The 21,024-nt window shown below is 40.9% G+C and overlaps 1 protein-coding gene across 3 annotated transcripts; it reads left to right on the plus strand.

Moving 5' to 3' along the window:
* wnt8b (wingless-type MMTV integration site family, member 8b) lies at positions 1-20,461 on the plus strand. Of its 3 annotated transcripts, XM_015346238.2 has the most exons (8): positions 1-111; positions 336-613; positions 3,944-4,041; positions 12,678-12,711; positions 15,105-15,243; positions 16,324-16,449; positions 17,063-17,205; positions 18,566-20,461. In XM_015346238.2, the coding sequence occupies exons 4-8, from the start codon at positions 12,697-12,699 to the stop codon at positions 19,127-19,129; spliced, it is 987 nt and encodes a 328-aa protein (XP_015201724.1). In that variant the 5' UTR covers positions 1-111; positions 336-613; positions 3,944-4,041; positions 12,678-12,696; the 3' UTR covers positions 19,130-20,461. The 3 variants fall into 3 exon arrangements, with proteins under 3 accessions (XP_015201724.1, XP_015201725.1, XP_006630412.1); XM_015346239.2 differs by lacking the exons at positions 1-111; positions 336-613; positions 3,944-4,041 and adding exons at positions 6,602-6,733; positions 7,416-7,507; XM_006630349.3 differs by lacking the exons at positions 1-111; positions 336-613; positions 3,944-4,041 and adding an exon at positions 10,600-10,778.
* The last annotated feature ends 563 nt before the right edge of the window (positions 20,462-21,024 follow it).

Genomic DNA, 21,024 nt, shown 5'->3' on the forward strand with positions numbered 1-21,024 from the left:
CAGACACAAACAAAACGCTCGCGCTGTGCCATTGTGGAGGAGCCAGGACTAGAATTCCAGGGGCTGTCAGCGCGCCGCTGAAACGTCAGTTCTGCACATCCCCTAGAAAAGGTAACCACAGCACTTGCTGCACATACTGTTTAACAACATGCAGAGCAAACCAGCTGTGTAATATTTAAATGTGTATTTAAACGACGAAATATATGTGTTGTAAGCTAAGCCTACGTGTAACAGTGCATGCTTGGTATGCTTGGTATGACGTAACCTTAAATAGGAAATGAATATCCTTTCTCTTATTGGGTGATATTTACGCCTTTTGCATTGCTTTTTTACAGGAACATCATGGGATATTTGCCGCCGTGCACGTTACGCACCAAGACCTTTGCAAACATTTTTTTGTCATCATCATTTATCTGTGCACCGTGGAAGAGGTCTACTTTGCTAGACTCCCACACCTCTGTGCTAAAGAAAGTCGGAGCCTAACGAACACACCCACCTGGCGAGGCGACAGCGGGAAATTGTTATTGGCTTTTGAGCTGTCCTGCCCCCTCTTCTCTTCCTCTAGCTCTCCCACTGCTGGTCTGACGTCACCTGCGACTGTTAAGAGGTTACTGTAAGTCACAACTCCCCTTGGAAGTTCACCAGCCGCACAACAGCCTATAACTTCTGATCACAACAGAACCAATCAGTTACTGGGCTAGTACTTGTGTGATTCACTCTCGACCAATCCGGTGCTCGGTAATTTTAGAGAGACAGATGCGAATACCACTATGTAAATGACTCTCTTCACACTTCGTCGCTTTTGTGACAAGCATCCTTTCATAATACACAGACGCGTCGTGAAACGGCGCTGGCAGTCCGGCAGGAATCATTAGTTTTAATTCAGGTGCAAGCAGTTCTGGGAAAACTCGTCAGGGCGTTTGAGGTGCCCAGACTGAAAACAGCTGCCAGTGCAGCTTCATACCCGCTGCTAAGTAACAGTAACAGTAAAATACAAACTGGAGATTCACTGCATCTCTTGACCATTTAAACGTTAGTTAAACAATTATAGGTATTAAGCCTTGCTTTGGAGACACTTTCCAGGCAACATGGAAAAACACTCTCTATTAAACTATTCACGGACAGTTTCGTTCTTATGAAGTTTTCAAGTTTGGAATAAATGAAAAGGCAAGGGAATATTTTGTGTGTGTGTGTGCCAGATCTTTAATTTTCATTAAATGTCAAATGAAGTTCGGATTTAGTTCTTCTTGAAGCATGTGAAATAAGTAACGCGTTTTTCCACACCAAAACACTTAACAGAACATTGCAGGAGTATTAAGACCCTTGAACTGTTTTGACACCTTGTTGCTGTAAAGATGCTAATATTAAAACCTGTTACATACACAACCTACTACACACATTCAGACCAAAAATAAGTAAACTGATTAATGATAATGGGGTATGCAAAAGTGTACCTTGAATTGTTGTTACTAGAGTTGCTTTCTTTAGTGGGATTATTTTAATCTTAGAGGAGTAACAGAGTGAGCGCAAATCTGTCTCCCAGGTATTCTAGGTAAACCTGCAATTCTGTAAAATGGCATTCATAAAGTCTAAAAAGCAAATAACAACAACAATATTAACAACAACAACAACAACAACAACAACAATAATAATAATAATAATAATAATAATAATAATAATAATAATAATAAACTGCCATGAACTGTATAAAACATTATTATGAAAGGTCTTAATTCTCTGAAAAGCCAGTGCTCACGTTTTATCTAGAATCTTGTATATCTTTTCCAAACGAAAAGGTATGCAGGGTCATACCTGGTCAAGACTTTGTTTACATTAAACACTCTTGCAGCAATGAACATTATGTTCTACATATCAGATTATTTCTTTATTAAAAGTCCAATGTACTCAGTTTGGAGCACTAATACTTTTCAGAAAAGCCTTTTAATTTCGGAGACCCACGGGTTTCTCGTTTCCTCAACATTTAAATGTTTCAGCATGTTACAATTTCCTTCTGACCTAGGAAAGGCTTTACACCACTCCTCTGGTGCAGTTTAAGGTGGACCGCTCCACATCATGAGAGGGTGCACTTCCCTTTAATTTAGGCTGTATGGTAAAGGCAGCTGAAGACACACCCTGTAATTTCTGCTGCTGCAGATTAAAAAATATCAGTGGGTAGAGCGAAGTGTTGATTCCTGACTGATTAAATGTGCAATACCGCGCTGTAGGGAGCCTCAAGATAAATAAGCTCTTATCCCGGATAGTCTGATTGCAAACCAGAGGTCTTTTAGTACCGTGAAAGATGAAACAATTTAATTGCTGTTTGATGTTTTCTGGAGGCATACATTCATTTTAATGTGACTTGTGTGAATACAAGAATGGGTGAAAAAAAAGGTCCTTTTATGTATTACAGAGAAGGTGAAAACTATCCTGAGAAGGAAACAACTACAAATTGCCAAATGCAATAAGACTCTCAAGAACTTCAGAAAGGTTGCTAATAGGTCATTCAGACCTATTTGTTTGCTAGGACCTACTTCATCTGAGAATCTTTTTCAGCCACTTCTTGAAAGACGTCAAGACATCAGCCTAAACCAGCATGGCTGGGTAGTTTCGTACAAACTCCTACCATTTCTGTGCAGAGTAGTGTCCCCTTTAAAGCCACTTCGCATTATTTTCCACTCATAACTGGTTCATGCTTCACTGTTCTTGTTCAGCTTCATGTGAGAAAGCAGATATACAAAACTATTTAAAGAAATATGAAAATGCGAAAAAATAAAGTTACAAAAACTGAGCTATGGACTACATGCATGTCATAAATTCATTGCTGCTTTGCGATAAACATATTGACATTGATCGAATTCTGGGAGATTATACAGCCACTCAACTAATCTACACTGTTATCAAGTGTGCAGAGAACCAGGAAGAGTGACGGTTTTGAAAGCGGAAAGATAAATCAGTTGCACACAGTTCAAAAAGTCAGATGGAAATTAGTGGAAAGCTCTTTCTTCAGACAAAAGCTTCCTGAATTAAAAAAAGAAACAAAAGCTTACGTATTGACTCTCATCAGTGAGACAAACAGTACAATATCTTGCCTCTTCCTTGATACTCACAAAATCAGAATTGACTGATTTGCTTGTTTTTTGTTGACCTTCAAATTAAATGATATTCCCCCTGGTTTACAGAATCAGAAAATTTTTAGTGCTTTTGAGCAACGGTACCTTTTGTTATGGTTTTGCTATTGATTTTGCTTTGGCTCAGTATTTGTGCTTAAAACGATGAAAAAGAATCAATGCAGAAAAGACGGTCTGCATGTAATTATAATAAAGTTTTAATAGTTTCTTTACCTTTTACTTATTTTGCTTTCACAACATAGTTTTCTCCTTTAAATAATTGATTAAGAACTTGAGAAACATATAAGTGAACAACAGAACATTTTCCTCTGATTGCTGCATTTAATCTTTCACCTCTGTTCCTTATCGCTTTGATTATGAACAAATTATTGGTATCATCTTATGGAAGTGTAAATTGAATTGTGATGATTATATTCCAGGGAGGTACACAATTCTGGTTTTAATTATAAAAAACACTATGCCTGCACCAGCACATTGTTTACATATATACGGATGCAGTGGTCTGTGTCTCCACCTCCTGTTCGTCTTTTAGTACAGCAGGATCAGGCGATGCGTCAACCTTCAATCGAACCACGAGCCTAACGAGCATACGGATAAATGGTGATTATCACCACTAGTCTGATGCCTTCTTACCAGATTCTTTTTATTTACTTTATTGTATCTATTATTTACTATTTCTGATCCTATTTTTTGTATATTAAAATTCTGGAAATGTTCGTCTGCAGTACTACCTTCTAAGGTATGATTGACTTATAGATTGCATTTATATATTGCTTTTATGAAAGACTTAGCCATGCCTTGTTACCCCTTTCCAGGGCCACTTTACTTTGACAACCAACCATAAACTGGGCCTGCTTCTACGGCGATGGACCAGGACCTACGAGGGTTCTGATACAAGTATTCCAGATCCTAGGTGAGTCACTCCAGTGAAAACACGGGACACATGTGGAAATAACGTGGTATTGTATTTAAAGGAAAGAACAGGAAATACTTTACCCCAAGGGGTGTGGGACAATCTACCCAGCATTTCGTTAAAACTGTTACCCCAGCTTCCTTCGAGAAAGAGCTAGATGAGCTCTTGGGAGCAATAGGCAACTCACTACCAAATGGCGCGGGACGAATGGTCGTTTGTCGCCGGTCTTCTATTATTACACGGTGGGTTTTATTAGTAAAGTTTTGTTGGTGTTGCCTGAATGACAGGAAATTGACCCTCCAACTACATACAGTATGTTGAAGTCGGCGACTATTGTGATTTCATGACGCAGAGCTTGTTCTTTTGCCAAGGGTAGTGAGGCGCAAATGAATCTTATTTCGGTCTGTCTATTACCTACTATTTTTGGTCATTTTCATTGCGTTTTCATATTTACCCTTTCCAGGAGATTTGGAACTGTCCAATTCTAATTCCCAGGTAGTATGTTTTAGAACAGTTCAATTCAGCTGGTGGTACCAGTTTTCCGCGAGCTCGCTAGAGTGTTCGCCATGTAGCTTTTGCTATCTTTACCGTTTTGAGTGGAAGAACCTCAACAAATTTGTGCGTTCGAGTGTGCGTTCTTTTCCTAATGCTAGGTTATGTTGTCCGATGACTCCTCCTGGTGGTGAGTTTGTCGAGTCAGTGCCGCGAGTTATCCACCCTTGCTATAGAAATTGAGAATAAGGAGAGTAGCCTGAACTTCGCTGGGGGTGCTGTTAATTACAAGGAGCTCTCTGCGTAGGAGCGGAATGACAAAATGCAAAGGAAAAGGAACAGCCAACAGCGGGAGGATGGAAAGACTCACGGTAGGTGTCTAGAGCTGGGATCTTGGTCCTGGGGAGCCGCAAACCAGTTTTATAGATCACACCGAATCACCTGCGTGTTAAAGGTTAGGTCATCTGCACAGTTAATGGGATTCTGGTTCTGTAGGACTGAAGTGGCTTCAGATTTGTTCCAAATGATGCCTAATTTATGTAATTAGATAAAAGGAATGCCCGTTTAACTGATCCCAGTCGAAGTTTCCCAGGTCCTTAACAGCTGAGCTATTGGTTTATAGTGAAACTTGCTGGAAAAGGAGCTCTCCGGCATCAGGATGGAGAGTCCCAGTCTATTTCATCGCCTCTTTGCCTGACATATTACCTTAAAGCACTCATTATTCTCATTATCAATGGCTTGTATAATAAAGGATCCACGAGAGCACAGAGATAAAGAAAAGTGTGACTAGGAGGAGGTGTGAGGCCACAAAACAGCCAGAGCACTGCACCAACCACAGAGCCCTGTACAAGGAGGTGAGGGGACAACTGGTCTCCGACAAAAGGCTGCGGGTTCCCAGACAAGTCTGGGAAAGGACACAACCGAAGGAATTGGACAACAAGCTGAAGGTCCTCACCAGGAACCCGCATTGCCCCCAGGGCACATGTTTCGTCAAGGAGACTCAGGAGCACCTGTTCTTGAGCTGCCCCTTTGCCAAAGCGGCGTGGGGCAGAATGGACCAAATTACTGTATGCAGCTCCTGGGATCGGGAGCGGTGCTCAGTTACCAGTGTATCCTGCTGGGGCTGGCACCAACCGGATTGGACAAGGGCACACAGTTCCTGCTGTGGCTGCTGTTGTCCCTAACAAAACAAGGTCTGTGGGAGCGAGGAACACTCTCATCCCGCACAACACAGAGTGGGGAGGGAGCGGTGGGGGAGCGCTGGAAAGGACTTTAGGCCCTGTACGGGGACTAATGGACAAAAGCAAGTGGTAGGGCTTGGAGGGACTCTTAAATTGCGCAAATCTGGCCCCATCATCCACTTGCATGGATTGAAAATGGACAATCCACGTTCTGAAAGTTTTTATTGCATGTTAGATTCATACCATGCTGGAATGTTTTACTGATTGTGAGAATGTTTCTATTGTGAGATGTTCTTTTGGAAATAAAGTATATTTTGTTAGAAATTGAAAATAGTATCCTCATCCCTATACTGGGGCATTAGGACCCACACAGGCCACAGGGTGAGCACTCCTTACTGGCTCCACTAACACCTCTTCCAGCAGCAACCTTAGTTTTTCCCAGAAGATCTCTCTTCCAGGTACTGACCAGGCTCACGCCTGCTGAGCTTCAGTGGGATGTCAGTGATTAACTGCAGGGTGACATGCCTGCTGGCATATGCAACCCCCAAAACCTTCCAGGATACAGTACTCAGTGATACAGCCAGCTTCTGCGTGTATGACTCTGCCTTTGCTTATTACGATCTGCATGGAAAAGGAGTTGTTTGTATCAGATTTTCGGTGTAATTAACGCGTTTTCCATGGATTAAAGTAATATAAAAAAATTGCCGCCGCCATATGACTGAAAACTTAAATCACCGTTACACACGACAGGGAACCCGAAAGAAATAATACACAGGCTATGTGCAACTTTCATCCTGTTGTCTTACGTATAAACCTTTTTATATGTGGAGGATGAGAAAAATAATATGAGATAAACGCGCATGCGTGTTTCAGAGGGGGATACAGATTTCCAGGAGATACCGAGTTGGATGAGACGCCGCGCTTCAGGGGAATGAAATCACCTTCTTAAAGCTAAATGATAAAGAAGTTTCGAACTTGACTTAACAGACAGAACATTTGTACAGTATGGAGCAAAAAAGGTAGAAGAAACAGAAAGTCAACTTTTTTGATTTTATAAAGTCGATTTCATACCTTTCCGCTTTGAGTCCTTTTCACCTTGGGAACCAAGGGAGATTTTAAAACTCTTTAAACTGTCTTTCTTACAGCAAAAAACAAGATTGTCCTGGATAAATTATCTGTTAGTTACTTAATTATTTAAGAAACCGAATGTCAAGCCGGATAGAAAACCAGCAGACGAGGTTACCGACAAAAGAAAGGATTGTATTGGTTCTCAGTACAGTTACAGGTACTGAGCTCTAACCCTGTTTCATATTAGCCCAACTTTACTCTAAGATCGTTGGCAAAAACCGTAATCAGCTCATTGATTAGGTTATTTTTAGCGTTTAAGTACTAAACATCTATGCTCGCTTCATACATGAAAGAAGAACATAAACAGAAATCGATCCTTACAGACATCTAAAAATGGAACAGTGTTACAAAGCGTTTTGGCCTATGACTATACGAGTAAACACATTTAAAGGTAAATCATATGTATTGTGCTGCTGCTATTGCATCTAAAATAATAATTAAAAAACGTTTTCCCAAATATTGGTCTCCCTTTGCTCAAAAGCTTAGTCATATACAGGTACAGTATATTTAAAAAGTGGGCACGTCTTGTAGTTTTTCAAAATCGTCTCCTGCGTGACTACTTTTCACCACTAGAGGTCCATCTATTTCCATGTGTGGAACCTGAGGAAATGGACCGGGCGTGGCAGAAGTTGTAAATGAGCACATCAAAGAAGAGCAGTCTGCACGTGAGTTATTGATCGGCTGTCTTTCCGCAGCCGATTCCGCGAGCTTGCTTTGCGGGTCTTTCTGATCGTTTTAAAGGTTCATCTTTCAGAAACCGTCAAACGGCTTGGGGTAGCTTCAAAGTTTATATTGGTAATTGAATTTCTGGGCTATACTCGATCTGTGCTTTCATTTGTCAATGTATCTGTTCTCAATATTGTGTTTAGGAGGAACATATAATTCCACATCAGTGTCTGGCCTCCCTTTCTATACAATTACCTGTATGGTGTCTATACACACTGTACACTTTCAACAGTGGGCAGATCTGTTACAACACTCACTGTTTTTGTAGTTTTTATTAGCTGTGCCACCAGTTTGTTAAAGAAAACCCCAGGAGAAATATCATAAAAGGAAAACATCGAATGGGCGTTTTATGGTTTATCATAACATAAAACACGTATAAACAATAAGAAAATACAAGAAATAAAATAACACTGAGCCAAGAATCCTCAAATGAAGGCTAACATCAAATAATATAGGGCCAACGCGGGGTGAAGACGGAAAGAACAGTTTTGGATTTCATAAGAGATGCCAGACTTCGTTTTTCATTTAGCAAGATGCATTTAGGGAAAACAACCTTGAATTATAGAAATAATCTTTTTTTTTTCCCCCTTCTTGCCGGGCTCAATAAAAGACAATCTTTACAATAGTATACTAATGAATTTGCACCCTACGGTATAATGGGCGCTCAAATGACTTTGTGTTAATCCTTATTTGCACACAACAAGGCTCGGCGATATCAAAGCGAATGGAGCCTTTAGCTGCTTAAAAGGTCACCCGAGGGTCTCACGAGAAAGGAGCCCGGGTAACAGTGAGTTAAAGAAGCGCGGTAAGACTTCAGGTGGGACTGAACCTTGAAACACGACCGATCTCACCTTTTTAACACATAGAAGGTTTTATAATAACTTTGTAAATATTTTTTAAAAAAACTCATAATAATACCCATCCCCTCCTTTGCTATTTATAGAAGTCTTTCGACGCTACAATCGTCTATCTGATAAACAGAAAACAGGCTCACAATTCGCCGGCCGACACACATTGAGTCCATTACTAGTCTATTGATATGATTATCTAACTGGATCAGCGCCAAAAACAAACAGCTGGCTCTGTTTGATTTTGACATTGCTTTTTCAGTTTGTTCACATTTAGGGTCTATTTTTGTTTTCATTCGCGCGTTGCCATCACCGTACATATTCAATTAAAACATATCCTAGACACGTACGTTATTTCCCCTTAGAAGCATACTTTCCACAAAGTAGCGTTCATGTAGTTCTCAGGTCTAAATCAATTGCCCTAACGAATTAATAACCCTTAATTAATCACGTTTGTTTAAAATAATCTCAAGAGCTTTTTAGTCATAAAATGTTAAAGATTCATCGACGTGTTTCGCACTTCACAAAAACTTCCTTTCTTTCTTTCTTATTCTCACTGACTGATTCTCCAAAGACTAGTGGACGTGAGTAACTTAATGCTACCTTCAGCAAGACGAGAAATGTGTACCTTGTATTTAAATACGAGTCTGTTCTTTCAGTCATCGCCTTTCCCAGCTGCTTTAATAGTCGATCTTAGCTAACCGATAGTTAATTGTGTAATTGTTTCAATTACAGAAAAAATATATCCATCGAGATAGAAGCAAAATATTGCTGGAAGAAATACAAGAATTATGCTATTTATATACGAATTAATTACAAGCATACAGTTAATCACGGTTAAACAAAAAATATTTTTCTCATTATGAGACCCATATATAAAATGTGATTTATTCGGAGAAACCACAATTATTTTTTGATAGAATATTTAATTGAATGGAAGAAAAGCCGCTGATATATTACTTACTGGAAAGAAAGAGAAAAGCAAAACGCAGGAGAATGTTACTTTAGCTATAGACTAAAACACCTTACTGCTTAAATCAATTTTATATTTTCTGACCCCATATAGCTTAGTGAGATATTTCGCTGTGGTTTACGACGTTTTGTCCGATATGACATAACTCTTTACGTCTTGCTGTCTGTAATTATTGGTACAGCACTGAAAATATGTTAGTTATTTTCCATGAAAAGAAGAATTCCTAATATATTCCTACAATATATTGTTTTTTATTGTTTTTTTCAATGAGACAAAGATTCAGGCCACAAAAAGCAATCTCTCTAAAAGAAAGCCAGCCAAAAAGGTATCGACATGAACTCTTCTCGATCAGCTTAAAAGAGATAAGCCACCCCATGGATGACTGAGCGTCATGGGAGAGATTTGACAGCTTAAAGTCATACTGCTGCGCTACTCTCACCATATTTTCTACTTGCTCCATTTATTATTCCCCTTTGAAGGTTTTCCCTGCCTTGATCGATCCATTTGGACTTTTAAGTCGTTTGGAGACTAAAATGAAAAGTACAGGTCTGTTAGTTCTTTAGGTGTCGGATGTTCAAAAGTTTCTTATAATCTGTTGTTTATGTCAATGGTGAGGGAAGACCCAGAAATATAGGCTTTATAGTGGCTCAACACTGCCTCAACTGCCTCATCCTTTTCGATGTTGAGCCTGGTGAGGGAGTTACACCCAAACACCTCGATATCCAAACAAACAGCGATGAGCTGTTTTGCATTCAAGATTTTTGTTGACGGTCAACTATCAGTTGTAAAGTCGATCCTATTCCCTCTATCCTGAAAACTACAACCGCTGATCCAAAATGACATTGGTGCATCTAAATCAAAAATCGTTTGTGTATTCTCTCATCGATATCTGCTAGAACCATACACAACCCTTTGGGACTTTGTGTATTGAGTAAACGAACTTTTAAACCAGGGCTCGGGGAGACCAGTTATCCTGTTTTGATTTCTTAGTAGTTTACTTTGGCTGTTAGGGGCTGCCATGCGGAGAGGCTCTTCTCGGGGTTTGGTGTTTTTTGCCTCCAAGGAGCCCAGGGTGCCCTTCTGATCAATTCAATCTCTCTTTGGTAGTTTAGCCCTGATTGGCTGGAAGACTTAGAAGGAGAAAATCTTTAATTAAGCAGATAATCTCTTGTTGGGATAAGAGGAGCTCCATTTCATAACCCCCCTCGGCTCTCACATAAACCCTTCAACCTCCTAAGTAGTGAATGTAGGTAGACATCCCCTCAGCGAGACAGCCACCGGGTTTCCACATAGACTCCTGGGATACTCTCTCTTCAGGATGTTTCTACATTTGGATTTGTATTATTACATTTTTATTTTGATGGCCCACATGAAGACATGTTGCAGTTGGTAAGAATGTTTTGTTTTCTCACCCTTCCGGGGATTTTGGATTCAGACATAATGGAAATGAAATGAACACACCCAAATGTTCAAATTGGCTTTAAACAGTACTGCGCATCAAAATATCGAATTGATTTTAATACTTTATATAGAGGTTCCCTTCTTTAACTCCCCCTCCAATTGCGTTTGCACATAAAGGTTCATATATATAATATTTTCACCTGAAGGACATGCCACAGACGTGTTAAATGTAAGATACTTATTAATGCTGCGTTAAACGACTGTACAGTAAGTAGCCTGCTTCAGAAACAACTGGGTAGAAGAACGATGGATAAGAAAAACGAGTCACAATATTTCATTTTCCTGAAAGTCTTCTTCACGCCAGTAACTTCGCCTTTCACTTTGGTTGATTCGTTTTTTGATTTATTTAATCATGAGAGGCCCACGCACAGATGATATTCTTTCTTAGTTGAATCAAACCCTGTTAGACTTTCAAAATAATTTTACTTACATCAACACCTCTCAGTTTAACGATTAAGGAGAAACTCGATTTGTGAGCGAGATTCGGAAACACGAACCATTCCTTTAAGCTGTGATTCGGATTGCTTTTAATCTTATTAAATAATTTCCGTTTTTTGGACCCTCAGAAAGCTGTTATTTGGGTTTCATTGCTAAAACGAAAAGAGAAAAACATTTTTAAAACAGGGGATCAGTAAACGTATTTATAATTGTGGAATGAAAAATAACCTTCAGTCCACCAGTAATAGAGTTACATAAATTTCTTATATATAATATAGAAAAATATATATACTTTTATATAAAGCTTATAAATACGAAATTTTACATTTCGATGAGAACATCTTAGGAGTCACATGCTGCTAAAATATAAAATGGTAACTTTTGGTTATCTGGTATTGTTTTGCTTTCACATCCCAGATGGTGCTACTAGAATAATTATATTAAAACAGTGTAGTCAACGAAGCTGTGAAATTCAAACCTATACCTTATACCTATTTAAATTAAATATAATGAGAGGCATCAAAAACGCAACAAGTGTTAGGACCGGCAGCGCTTGACTCGCTGTCTGGCTGATGACGGTTTAGCCTGGAGTTTATTTATGGGATGCTCTTCCATTGAAGTACAAATCTAGGAGGAAATTTCCAAAGGTAATGGAAATCTGTAACTTCCGCGATTCTGATAGATGTATTCGATAGAGATTGTCATCTTTGCTTAGCCTATTTTTTAAAAACACTGACTTTTTCAAATTGTTCAAAAAATCCCCGAAATCAGAAAATGTTAAAATGTAGTTATGCTACTTTCCTTGCAAAGAATATTTGCACGGCAAGTAGCACATAGTGGTTACATTTTGGAATTTTCTACTTTCATGCCCTCCACGAAATATGCCTTTTAACCTAAATTAACTAATTAGTGAATATGTATTACATTGTGTTAGCTTTTATAAAGTTGACAAAATCTTATGTTCTTAAATTCCAGTGCTCCTATTAAATAACAGTGAGACCACAGAACACCAACTACATAGAAGCAACATCAGACTTAGTGCTTTCCGTTTTTGTCTGTTTTATATTGGCTGTTGCACATACCACTACAAAAATCTGTTCATGCAAAAAATAAATACATTTCAAATAGATCAATTATTATTCCTTGAAACTCCAAATGCATTTCGATTTTAATATTTTTATTGAAAATTGTGTAGGTAAGAATCCATTCATATCTTCACATTTTTTTTTGTCCTAATAATCTCACAGATAACAGAATTATCCAGAGTTTTTCAAGTGCAGATATACTGGGGTTACATTGACAAAAAAAAGAGTAAAGGTGAAATTGCACAGGACTGGTGAAGGGCAAATTTAGCTTCTGCAAAATAATCAGTTGTTCCTTGTCTTCCAGGTCAGTGAATAATTTTCTGATGACGGGCCCAAAGGTGAGCCATTATTCTTTTGATCTTTTGTTTTCTAATTAATCAAAAAACAGAAGATAGTTCACAGAGAATGGAAAACGTTAATGTCTGCATATTCTATACTCTTTCTAAAGGGAACAGTAATGTTTAAGGTGGTCCATCTCGATTTTAAGACCTTAAGATATACTCCTATTCTGGGCTGTACTGAAGAAGAGACTGATGGGATGGTTTGGCATTATTTTAATCCTGGTCTTTGTTCCAGATTGTTAAACGTAATGCCAAGTGACTTCTTCTTGGGAACTTAACATACATCACTTGAAGAACCTACATCTACTTGGGATTAGTGATCGTTTTGAAGTGACGCCTTTAATTGCATGCTTGGTTAGAGCTCTCCCAGCAATGTAAAACAGTGAGGGCTTTACACATTTTCCAGTTGAAAAGCGAAATTTCTAGTGCCTAGGAAAATCTTTCTAATTGTACACATCCAAGATAGGAATGGACATGGTGGTTTTGGTGGGTGGTCATCATTAGCACGCGGATTCCTGTGAGAGGAGGAGCTGCTCTGTCTCGCTGGGGCTACTTGAGACTTATTAGCACGTATCGCTTGCTCTCTCATTGTCAAAGGCGAGGTTCAACCGGCAAGGGAGAGCCAAGTCAAAAAGCAACAGGTTTAATCAGTAACACAGCACCAGCTACTGCCTACAGCACCAGTTACTTAATAAAATTCAACTGGCAAAATTTAACCAAGCTCTCAATGGAGATACTGACGACTTACAGGCTTATCTTTTCTGTTCCTGAGTCATTCAACACAAAACACATGGTTATTTTAGGTGGCTCGCTCATTGTTTGCACTTACTGTTCACAGCTTTATTAGCCTTTCTTTTTCTCATGTACTTTTGTTTCCAAAATTAAATTTTGCTTACCCATCAGTACTGAATAATAGGGGCGTCAGGCTCAATCCCGGAGAGTCCAGTGCTTTCTGGGTTTTGTTCCACCCACATTCTGAGTTACATAGTTGTTATTAATGAGTGCTTAATTAGTTATATCATTGAAATACTTATAATTAGGCTCTGAGGTGATATATAGGTAACTGTCTTATTGAATTAGGGTGTCTTACTGAATTAGGGTGGCACAGTGGCACCATGCAACACAGGGGTCCTCCTGAGATCAGTGCTATCTCTGTGGATGTCCTTCAAGTGTTTATGTGGGCATCCTCCAGGTGCTCTGGTTTCTTCCCACAATCCAAAAACATATTGGTGGCTCAATTGAACTCTGGGAAAATTGGCCCTGGTGTTTGTGTATGCCAACATGTGTCTGGGTCTCTGTGTGCGCTGCGATGGACTGGCATCCCGTCCAGGATGTAGCCTGGCTTGTGCCTGTTGCTTGCCGGGTTAGGCTCTAGGTGCCCTGTGAGCCAGTGTTGGAATTCAGTTCAGTTTAGAGCAGAAGTCTCAAATTCTACTTAAGACATATATAGGATTTTTTAAGGTCTTTTATAGTTGATTATACTAGAGCCTGTTAGAAAATAATGGATAGATGTACTGAAATAATGAAGCAAATGCCTTGTATAATCAACTATAAAAGGCCTTAAAAAATCCTATATATGTCTTAATTAGAAAATAATTAGGTTCATTACTTAATTGAAACATAAAGGTTGCAAAAAAAAGATGCTAGGCCCTCCAGGAACTGAGTTTGAGACTTCTGCTCTAAACTGAACATAGCTAAACATAGCTAAAAGCCTGGAATTAATAATACAGTCAAAGGGTATTCAGAAAAAGATTATTTTATTTTTTTTAAATAAAAAGTTACTTATAATTTACAAATCCTGCAGTTAGGGGTAAAATGCTGGCCTCAGATACCTGAGAAATTATTTTGTAGAGGCACACCTAATATTCTACAACTGAAGAACTGAATTCACATGGATTTAAAGTGATTTCATTATTAAGGCTAATGTGAAATATCGGTTCCAACATCAAGGAAGCTTCTGGGAACGGGTCTTTGTCCGTGCATGTATCATTGACCTGGACTGGCCTCTTCCTCTTCGCGTTTTGTCTGTTCTCGCTGTTCAAGATGGGCTTAGTTCAAAGCTGAATCACTGCCACACTGCCAGAGCAGGAAGGACTTTGTGATTCACAAAGTCTGGCATGCATGCTGGTCTTCTTGTGAAGAAACTTGATCAGGTCTGTGCCCTGTGACTCAGGTGTTGGAAGCACAGAGGCTGTGACTGTGGAAGTGGCTCGTTGTCTGATAGAAAGTGTGATTGACTCCACCTGCTGCTCCCTCTCAATCTCCCCTCAAGCACCTGCAACAACTGTGACCACCAATTCACTTCCTCCAACCGGCTTCGTTCAGTTTTTAGGATGTATGGATCACAGCAGAATCTCAAGGTTAACGTCTGTGTTTCTTTCGGCTTCCAGGCTTATCTGATCTACTCGAGCAGCGTGGCAGCCGGAGCTCAGAGTGGCATCGAGGAGTGCAAGTATCAGTTTGCCTGGGACCGCTGGAACTGTCCGGAGAGGGCCTTGCAGCTGTCCACACACAGTGGCCTCAGGAGTGGTAAGAGGAGAGAGGGCTGTGCTGGGAAAAAGACCACATGTGTTCAAAACACCAAGGATAATTAGTTCAGGCTTACAAATGACATATCTTGCTGAGTTTTGCATGGTGAGCACCTAAACATCAACAGGCAACTCATTTATACGATTACATTGAGATTTTTGTTCAATCCAAATTTTTAAGTACAGTTTCTATTGACTTCTGCTTCTATTGAGACCTGGAAGGCTTCTTAGGCTACGATATAACTGTACTAGAGCAACGCACCAGCCAGACACACATCAGCATTAAACTGCTCACATTCACAGTCTGCTGTGTTTGACAAGCACAACAAGCTGAAAGTGTATTTACAGCCTACACATGGTCCTTTTCAGAGTAGGTACTGTACACACATTTATCTTGTTCAGTTAAGATACTCTATTTCTGTTTAAGAAAAGAAAGGAAAGGACAGGTCGTCCTCAGACTGATTTTATTATTTTGAACTTTTATTCGTCCTGAAAGAATGAACCATTACTGGATGTTTTCTCAAATTAAGGGTATCTATTGCTTATGTGAGTATGCAGAGCACTGGAATAAACATTTGTTTGATTTCCTGTGCAAATGTCTGAAATTCTGACCAGGTAATACAATATAGAGACACAAAGAAGCACTATGCTTTGTATCTGTTGAATGTAGTGAGCCCAAAACCACTATGAATGATTTGGACATTCTGACCCTTGCTTGCTTGTATTCATGAGTATCCACATACTGTAAAGAATGAACTGATCTAACAGGAATAAGAGTCGGTAACTCATCCCTTTTCTTGTCTTGAAAAAAGATTTATGTAAAGGGGAAAATATGCCATTTTTTCACTTTATTACCATCACCCACGACTGTCAAATCAGTCAATAAAATGTAAGATAACCTTGAAGCCAGAAGCAGCTTAAGGTGGATATTCACTCTGTGAATGGTCACGTTTGAAAAAGTAAAAGACTTTTTTAAGGTTAAACTATGAAAGTGCTCTATTGTCGGATTCTCTGTTAACTGCACTGCAGCTCATTGTCCTGGTCCGGCTTGCCCCTACTTACACATTGACTTTGCTCCCAGCCAACAGAGAAACAGCTTTTGTCCACGCAATCAGCTCTGCTGGAGTCATGTACACCTTGACCAGGAACTGCAGTTTAGGAGACTTCGACAACTGTGGGTGTGACGACACGAGGAATGGCCAGCTTGGTGAGAGACACGCCTGTCCTGTCAATGATTAAGAACACCGTGCCACGATATTAATAAATCATCAGCTTAAAGCAAAAACTACAAATGTGACAAGGGGCATGTGAAGAGTCTTGAATCTTGGCAACCGATATCCTTGTAAACTTCTCAAAGGATGTGTTCGCTGAAATCTGTAGTGTAGGCAAGTCCTGACAGCCGACAACTTGGGGAAGACAGACACTGACACGTGTGCTTTTCAAGTGAAATGAGCATAAGTATAGATGGAATGAATAAGAGATAGCGATGTAAAGGCCACACATAAAAGGTTGCAGCAGTACAGCACAGATCAGCGTAGTAAAAAGCACAGTGACATGGTGAAATCGTCCATGGAAGGTTAGGACATACTATTATGTACATCGTGGGGAACAACGACCAGGTACTGTAAGTGCAAAGCACAGGCATAGTAAAACCATAGGAAAACTGGACATTTACCATGCGTGAAACATGGTGAATTTCTGTACGGGCAATACAAAAACACCAAGTGTTTTAAAACGTGTAACAGTTCCAGTGCTGTCGTGTGACCCGGTGATCGGGCCTTTTCCTGGAAAGAAGGTGTGTTTTTTCCTGTCCTCTGCAGGGGGCCAGGGATGGCTGTGGGGGGGATGCAGTGACAACGTTGGCTTTGGGGAGGCTATCTCAAAGCAGTTTGTCGATGCCCTGGAAACGGGACAAGACGCCAGGGCTGCCATGAACCTGCACAACAATGAAGCCGGGCGCAAGGTAGATTCCAGTTTCTTGGCCGCAAAAGAGGTGGTTGTCCAACAGCATGGGGGGGGGGAGACCGCAGATAGGCAGGTCTTCTGGGTGTGTGCTACAGCAATTTCCCTTGCCCGGAGAAGCCCTTCAAACGTTCCAAGGAACTGAACTGTGCACATTCTGTTGCAATGTCATTAAGATTTCAAAATAAGAGATAAAAATTCACAAGGCCACCTACACATCATTGAAGAGAAAGTTCCTTTTATTGTTTTCTTCCCTCAACAAACACTATGTACCACCCAAGAATCCTATTCAGACTCTTATTAGTAAGGTGCCACTCTTACCCACAACACTGTGTGCGCTGTACCAGAAGGGCCTATTACTAGTATTGAATGTCTTTTATGACAAGATTTCAACTCAAGATTCTTGGGCCCAGTGGTGCAAGTCTTAATTAGGAGACCCAGGGAGCCATACATTAGAAAGCTTCTTTATTATCTGGGGTTTAAATAAGTGTTTATTTTCACTCTTGCAATAAGGATCTTACATTTTATATTGGTCTTTGTGACACTTAAGAAAGCCATGGTGATCACTGCCATGGTACTTAAGTGCTCTTTGTTTTTACTGCCAGTGCTCTCCCCTCCAGTCCTGTATGATTCCCATGGCACCTGGGGCATCATTGGAGGAGAAAATGTACCAAAGAAACCCTTTTTAACTTCCTCCTCAAAAGAGCTTCTATTTAGTCTTCTCATAGCAGAAACATATTGACAATGGCCATGCTAAATAAATTCTCCTTTTTTCACAAGCAGAACAATCTTTCTCAATGTGAAATTCAGATCCCCTCCACCCGACCCCCCCCCAACTCTTCTCCTTAGAAAGCACTGTGACAAAAAGAGAACGTCTCCTTTTCAAGAGACCAGCTGTTTGTTTCGGCTGAAGTCAAGAAATATCCAGGAAGTGTAAAGAGTGAGACGGACCTCAGACTGAACCCTGACTCTGCTCTGCTTTCTTTTATTTCATTCACTTCTCTTTTTTTTTTTTAAAAAAGCACAGAACAATTCCCCACCTGACTGAAGAATGTGCAAATTCAAGAACCAGTGTTGCCATCATGAAATAACAGGCTGAAAAGCTTTGCTTCCCAGGGACAGTTTCTTTCAAGTTCACAATTAAACACAAGCACCACATCTATTAATTCCCTATCCTGGATTTCCACTTCTAGATTCACGAAAAATGGGTGACAGAAAAAGCACCTCTGGGGCTCAGCTGTCGTTAAATAGCATGTTTTTCTATGGGCGACAGTGGGGTCTATGCTGTCCGTGATTGTGGCTGAGGCTGTGTTAATCAGAGACGTCCCCCCCACCTCCATCCCATCCCGTTCCTCCTGCAGGCGGTGAAAGGGACGATGAAGAGGACCTGCAAATGTCATGGCGTCTCCGGGAGCTGTACCACCCAGACCTGCTGGCTGCAGCTGCCGGAGTTCAGAGAGGTGGGCAACTACCTGAAGGAGAAATACCACAAGGGCCTGAAAGTGGACCTCCTCAAGGGGGCGGGGAACAGCGCCGCCAGCCGGGGGGCCATCGCCGAGACCTTCAGCTCCATCTCCAAGAAGGAGCTGGTCCACCTGGAGGACTCCCCCGACTACTGCCTGGAGAACCGGACGCTGGGCCTGCCGGGCACGGAGGGCCGGGAGTGTCTCCGCAAGGGCAAGGGCCTGAGCAAGTGGGAGAAGCGCAGCTGCAAGCGGCTGTGCGGCCAGTGCGGGCTGGCCGTGGAGGAGCGGGAGGCCGAGACGGTGTCCAGCTGCAACTGCAAGTTCCACTGGTGCTGCGCGGTGCGGTGCGAGCAGTGCCGCAAGACCGTCACCAAGTACTTCTGCGTCAAGAGGGAGAGGAGGGGTCGCAACGAGAGCGCCGGCCGGAGGAAGGGTGCGAGGCCCGGGAAGAAGCACTAGGCCCCGGCCGCTGCGGCGCTCCTACGGCGACGCCCAGGGGGGGGGAACCACGGCGACGACCCGCGGGGGGCTGCAGGGGGGCAGCGCTGCCCGCTGTGCCCCCGGGCCTCTGGCTGAAGGCAGCAGCAGGGCGGCTGTGTGACGGCAGTGTGGGGCAAAGGTGGGGAAGGAGGCTCCCTACTCCCCCGTTTGTGTGGCGTCCGGGACTCAGGGAGGTCACGCAAACGACAGCGGTGTAGAAATAAAGGCCCCATGTGTACATTTTTGTTTTTGCGAATGTAATTGCTCTGCGAAACTGATGGAAGTCAACTAAGTTACAAAAGTGGGTAAAGCCGATATTAAATGCATTTTTTGCATGCGTTACACAGAACTGGCTTTGCTTTGCTTAGCGATCTACGGTCTGTCAGCTTCCTTTCTGTTAGTAGTGAGAAAAGTAGTGAGGAGTATCGGACTGTCTGATAATTATGCTAAGACGTCTAGGAAGCAGGTACTCTAACAAGGACCTGAATGCACTGTGTAGAGTAGTAACTAGCAGTAGACAAGCTCAATTCTGAAAGCCAGCAGGAGGCCAAGAAAGGAAACCTTAGAGTGAACACTAACATCTGTTGTTTTTTAACTGTTTGTGTTTCCCTTAAAGCGCACATACATATATATATGCATACAGAATTCCCATTATAACTGCCCATCTCAAGTAGTTATCAGAACGCAGCCTCTTTCTTATTCTGAACATCACCTTATCATTTAGCTTCATGTTACTTGATGTATCTTCCGCCACAAGTTAAATCTCTTTCACGTGTCTGCTGCTCAGCTATAAATTCAGATGTACAGTAACCTGAAAATAATGCATTTTCTTAACCATCAGACATGTTATGCAAACATGGATATGCTGTAAAGAATCAAAAAGCTTCCTGGTTTTACACACTTCAACCTTTCAACAAAGAGGAGAGCAGGTCTGCAGATGCAAGCTAGCGTATCACTCTGACACCTACAGTAGAAAGGGGTTTAGGAGCAGTTTAACAAGATTTCACAATGACAAGTTGCAAACAGTGCACCCTCCTCTTTCCCATCAGAGTATTTAATTGTACATAAATTTAAGCACTTTGTACATTGTTAATTTATTGCAGTTATTCTGAAGTTTGTTTGTTTTATTTTTGTATTTTTTTTTGTAGTTGAACTTTTTCATTTGCTTGTAAGGGACACATATAATGGAATATCACCTCTTAAATGTCTGTTTCTTAGTAGCACGTTGTATTTCCAGATGCGTATACTTTACCTGTAACAATTAGAGGTCTATAAGACTAAAAGGTTGCCTGTTCTTCAATAAACAATTGTAAGGGATTGAATGTAATCTGGATGTGCATTTGTGTGGCGAGACAGACAGACAGGCACTACAGCCAGTTAGAGGGGAGGTGAAGATCCTGACTTGTGTTCCATATCGCAACATGTTCCATCCTTAAAAAGTATAGTCCAGAATAACATTTTTTTGTTGTTGTTTTAGGTTGGAAACTCTACAGAATATTTACAATTGCCAATATTGTGGAACCCAGTTAGTACATAATATAATTAAAGGATCAAGAAGAGGATAATGCCACATAGAAAAGTATAGAGAGAGTAAAAACCTGTGGAGGTGCCTCAATACTAAGGCCTTGTGCATTTCACTCACACAGATCCCTGCTCATCTGTGATGATACATTATAGTAGCACAAGAATGAAGACATAACACTCCTTCCATTCTCTAAAGTCCAAATCCTCTAGTTACAACAAAATTGTTTTGTGTTCTGTAGGAACATTCTGAGTTATGTGCCTTTTCACCTATAGTTTGCAGGAACTATATTTTCACCTATAGTTAGCAAGAACAGGGTGTATCTTTACTATCAACAATTATTTCTTCTGGT

This window comes from Lepisosteus oculatus, chromosome 4 (genome assembly GCF_040954835.1).
Source record: "Lepisosteus oculatus isolate fLepOcu1 chromosome 4, fLepOcu1.hap2, whole genome shotgun sequence".
Taxonomy (NCBI): domain Eukaryota; kingdom Metazoa; phylum Chordata; class Actinopteri; order Semionotiformes; family Lepisosteidae; genus Lepisosteus; species Lepisosteus oculatus.

Bases quoted from the DNA above. Each gene is read 5' to 3' on its own strand.
- wnt8b (XM_006630349.3), top strand. From the start codon at position 10,708: ATGTTTCTACATTTGGATTTGTATTATTACATTTTTATTTTGATGGCC. The intron at 10,779-12,677 runs GTAAGAATGTTT...CTTGTCTTCCAG, and splicing joins ATGAAGACATGTTGCAGTTG to GTCAGTGAATAATTTTCTGA. The intron at 16,450-17,062 runs GTGAGAGACACG...TGTCCTCTGCAG, and splicing joins CACGAGGAATGGCCAGCTTG to GGGGCCAGGGATGGCTGTGG.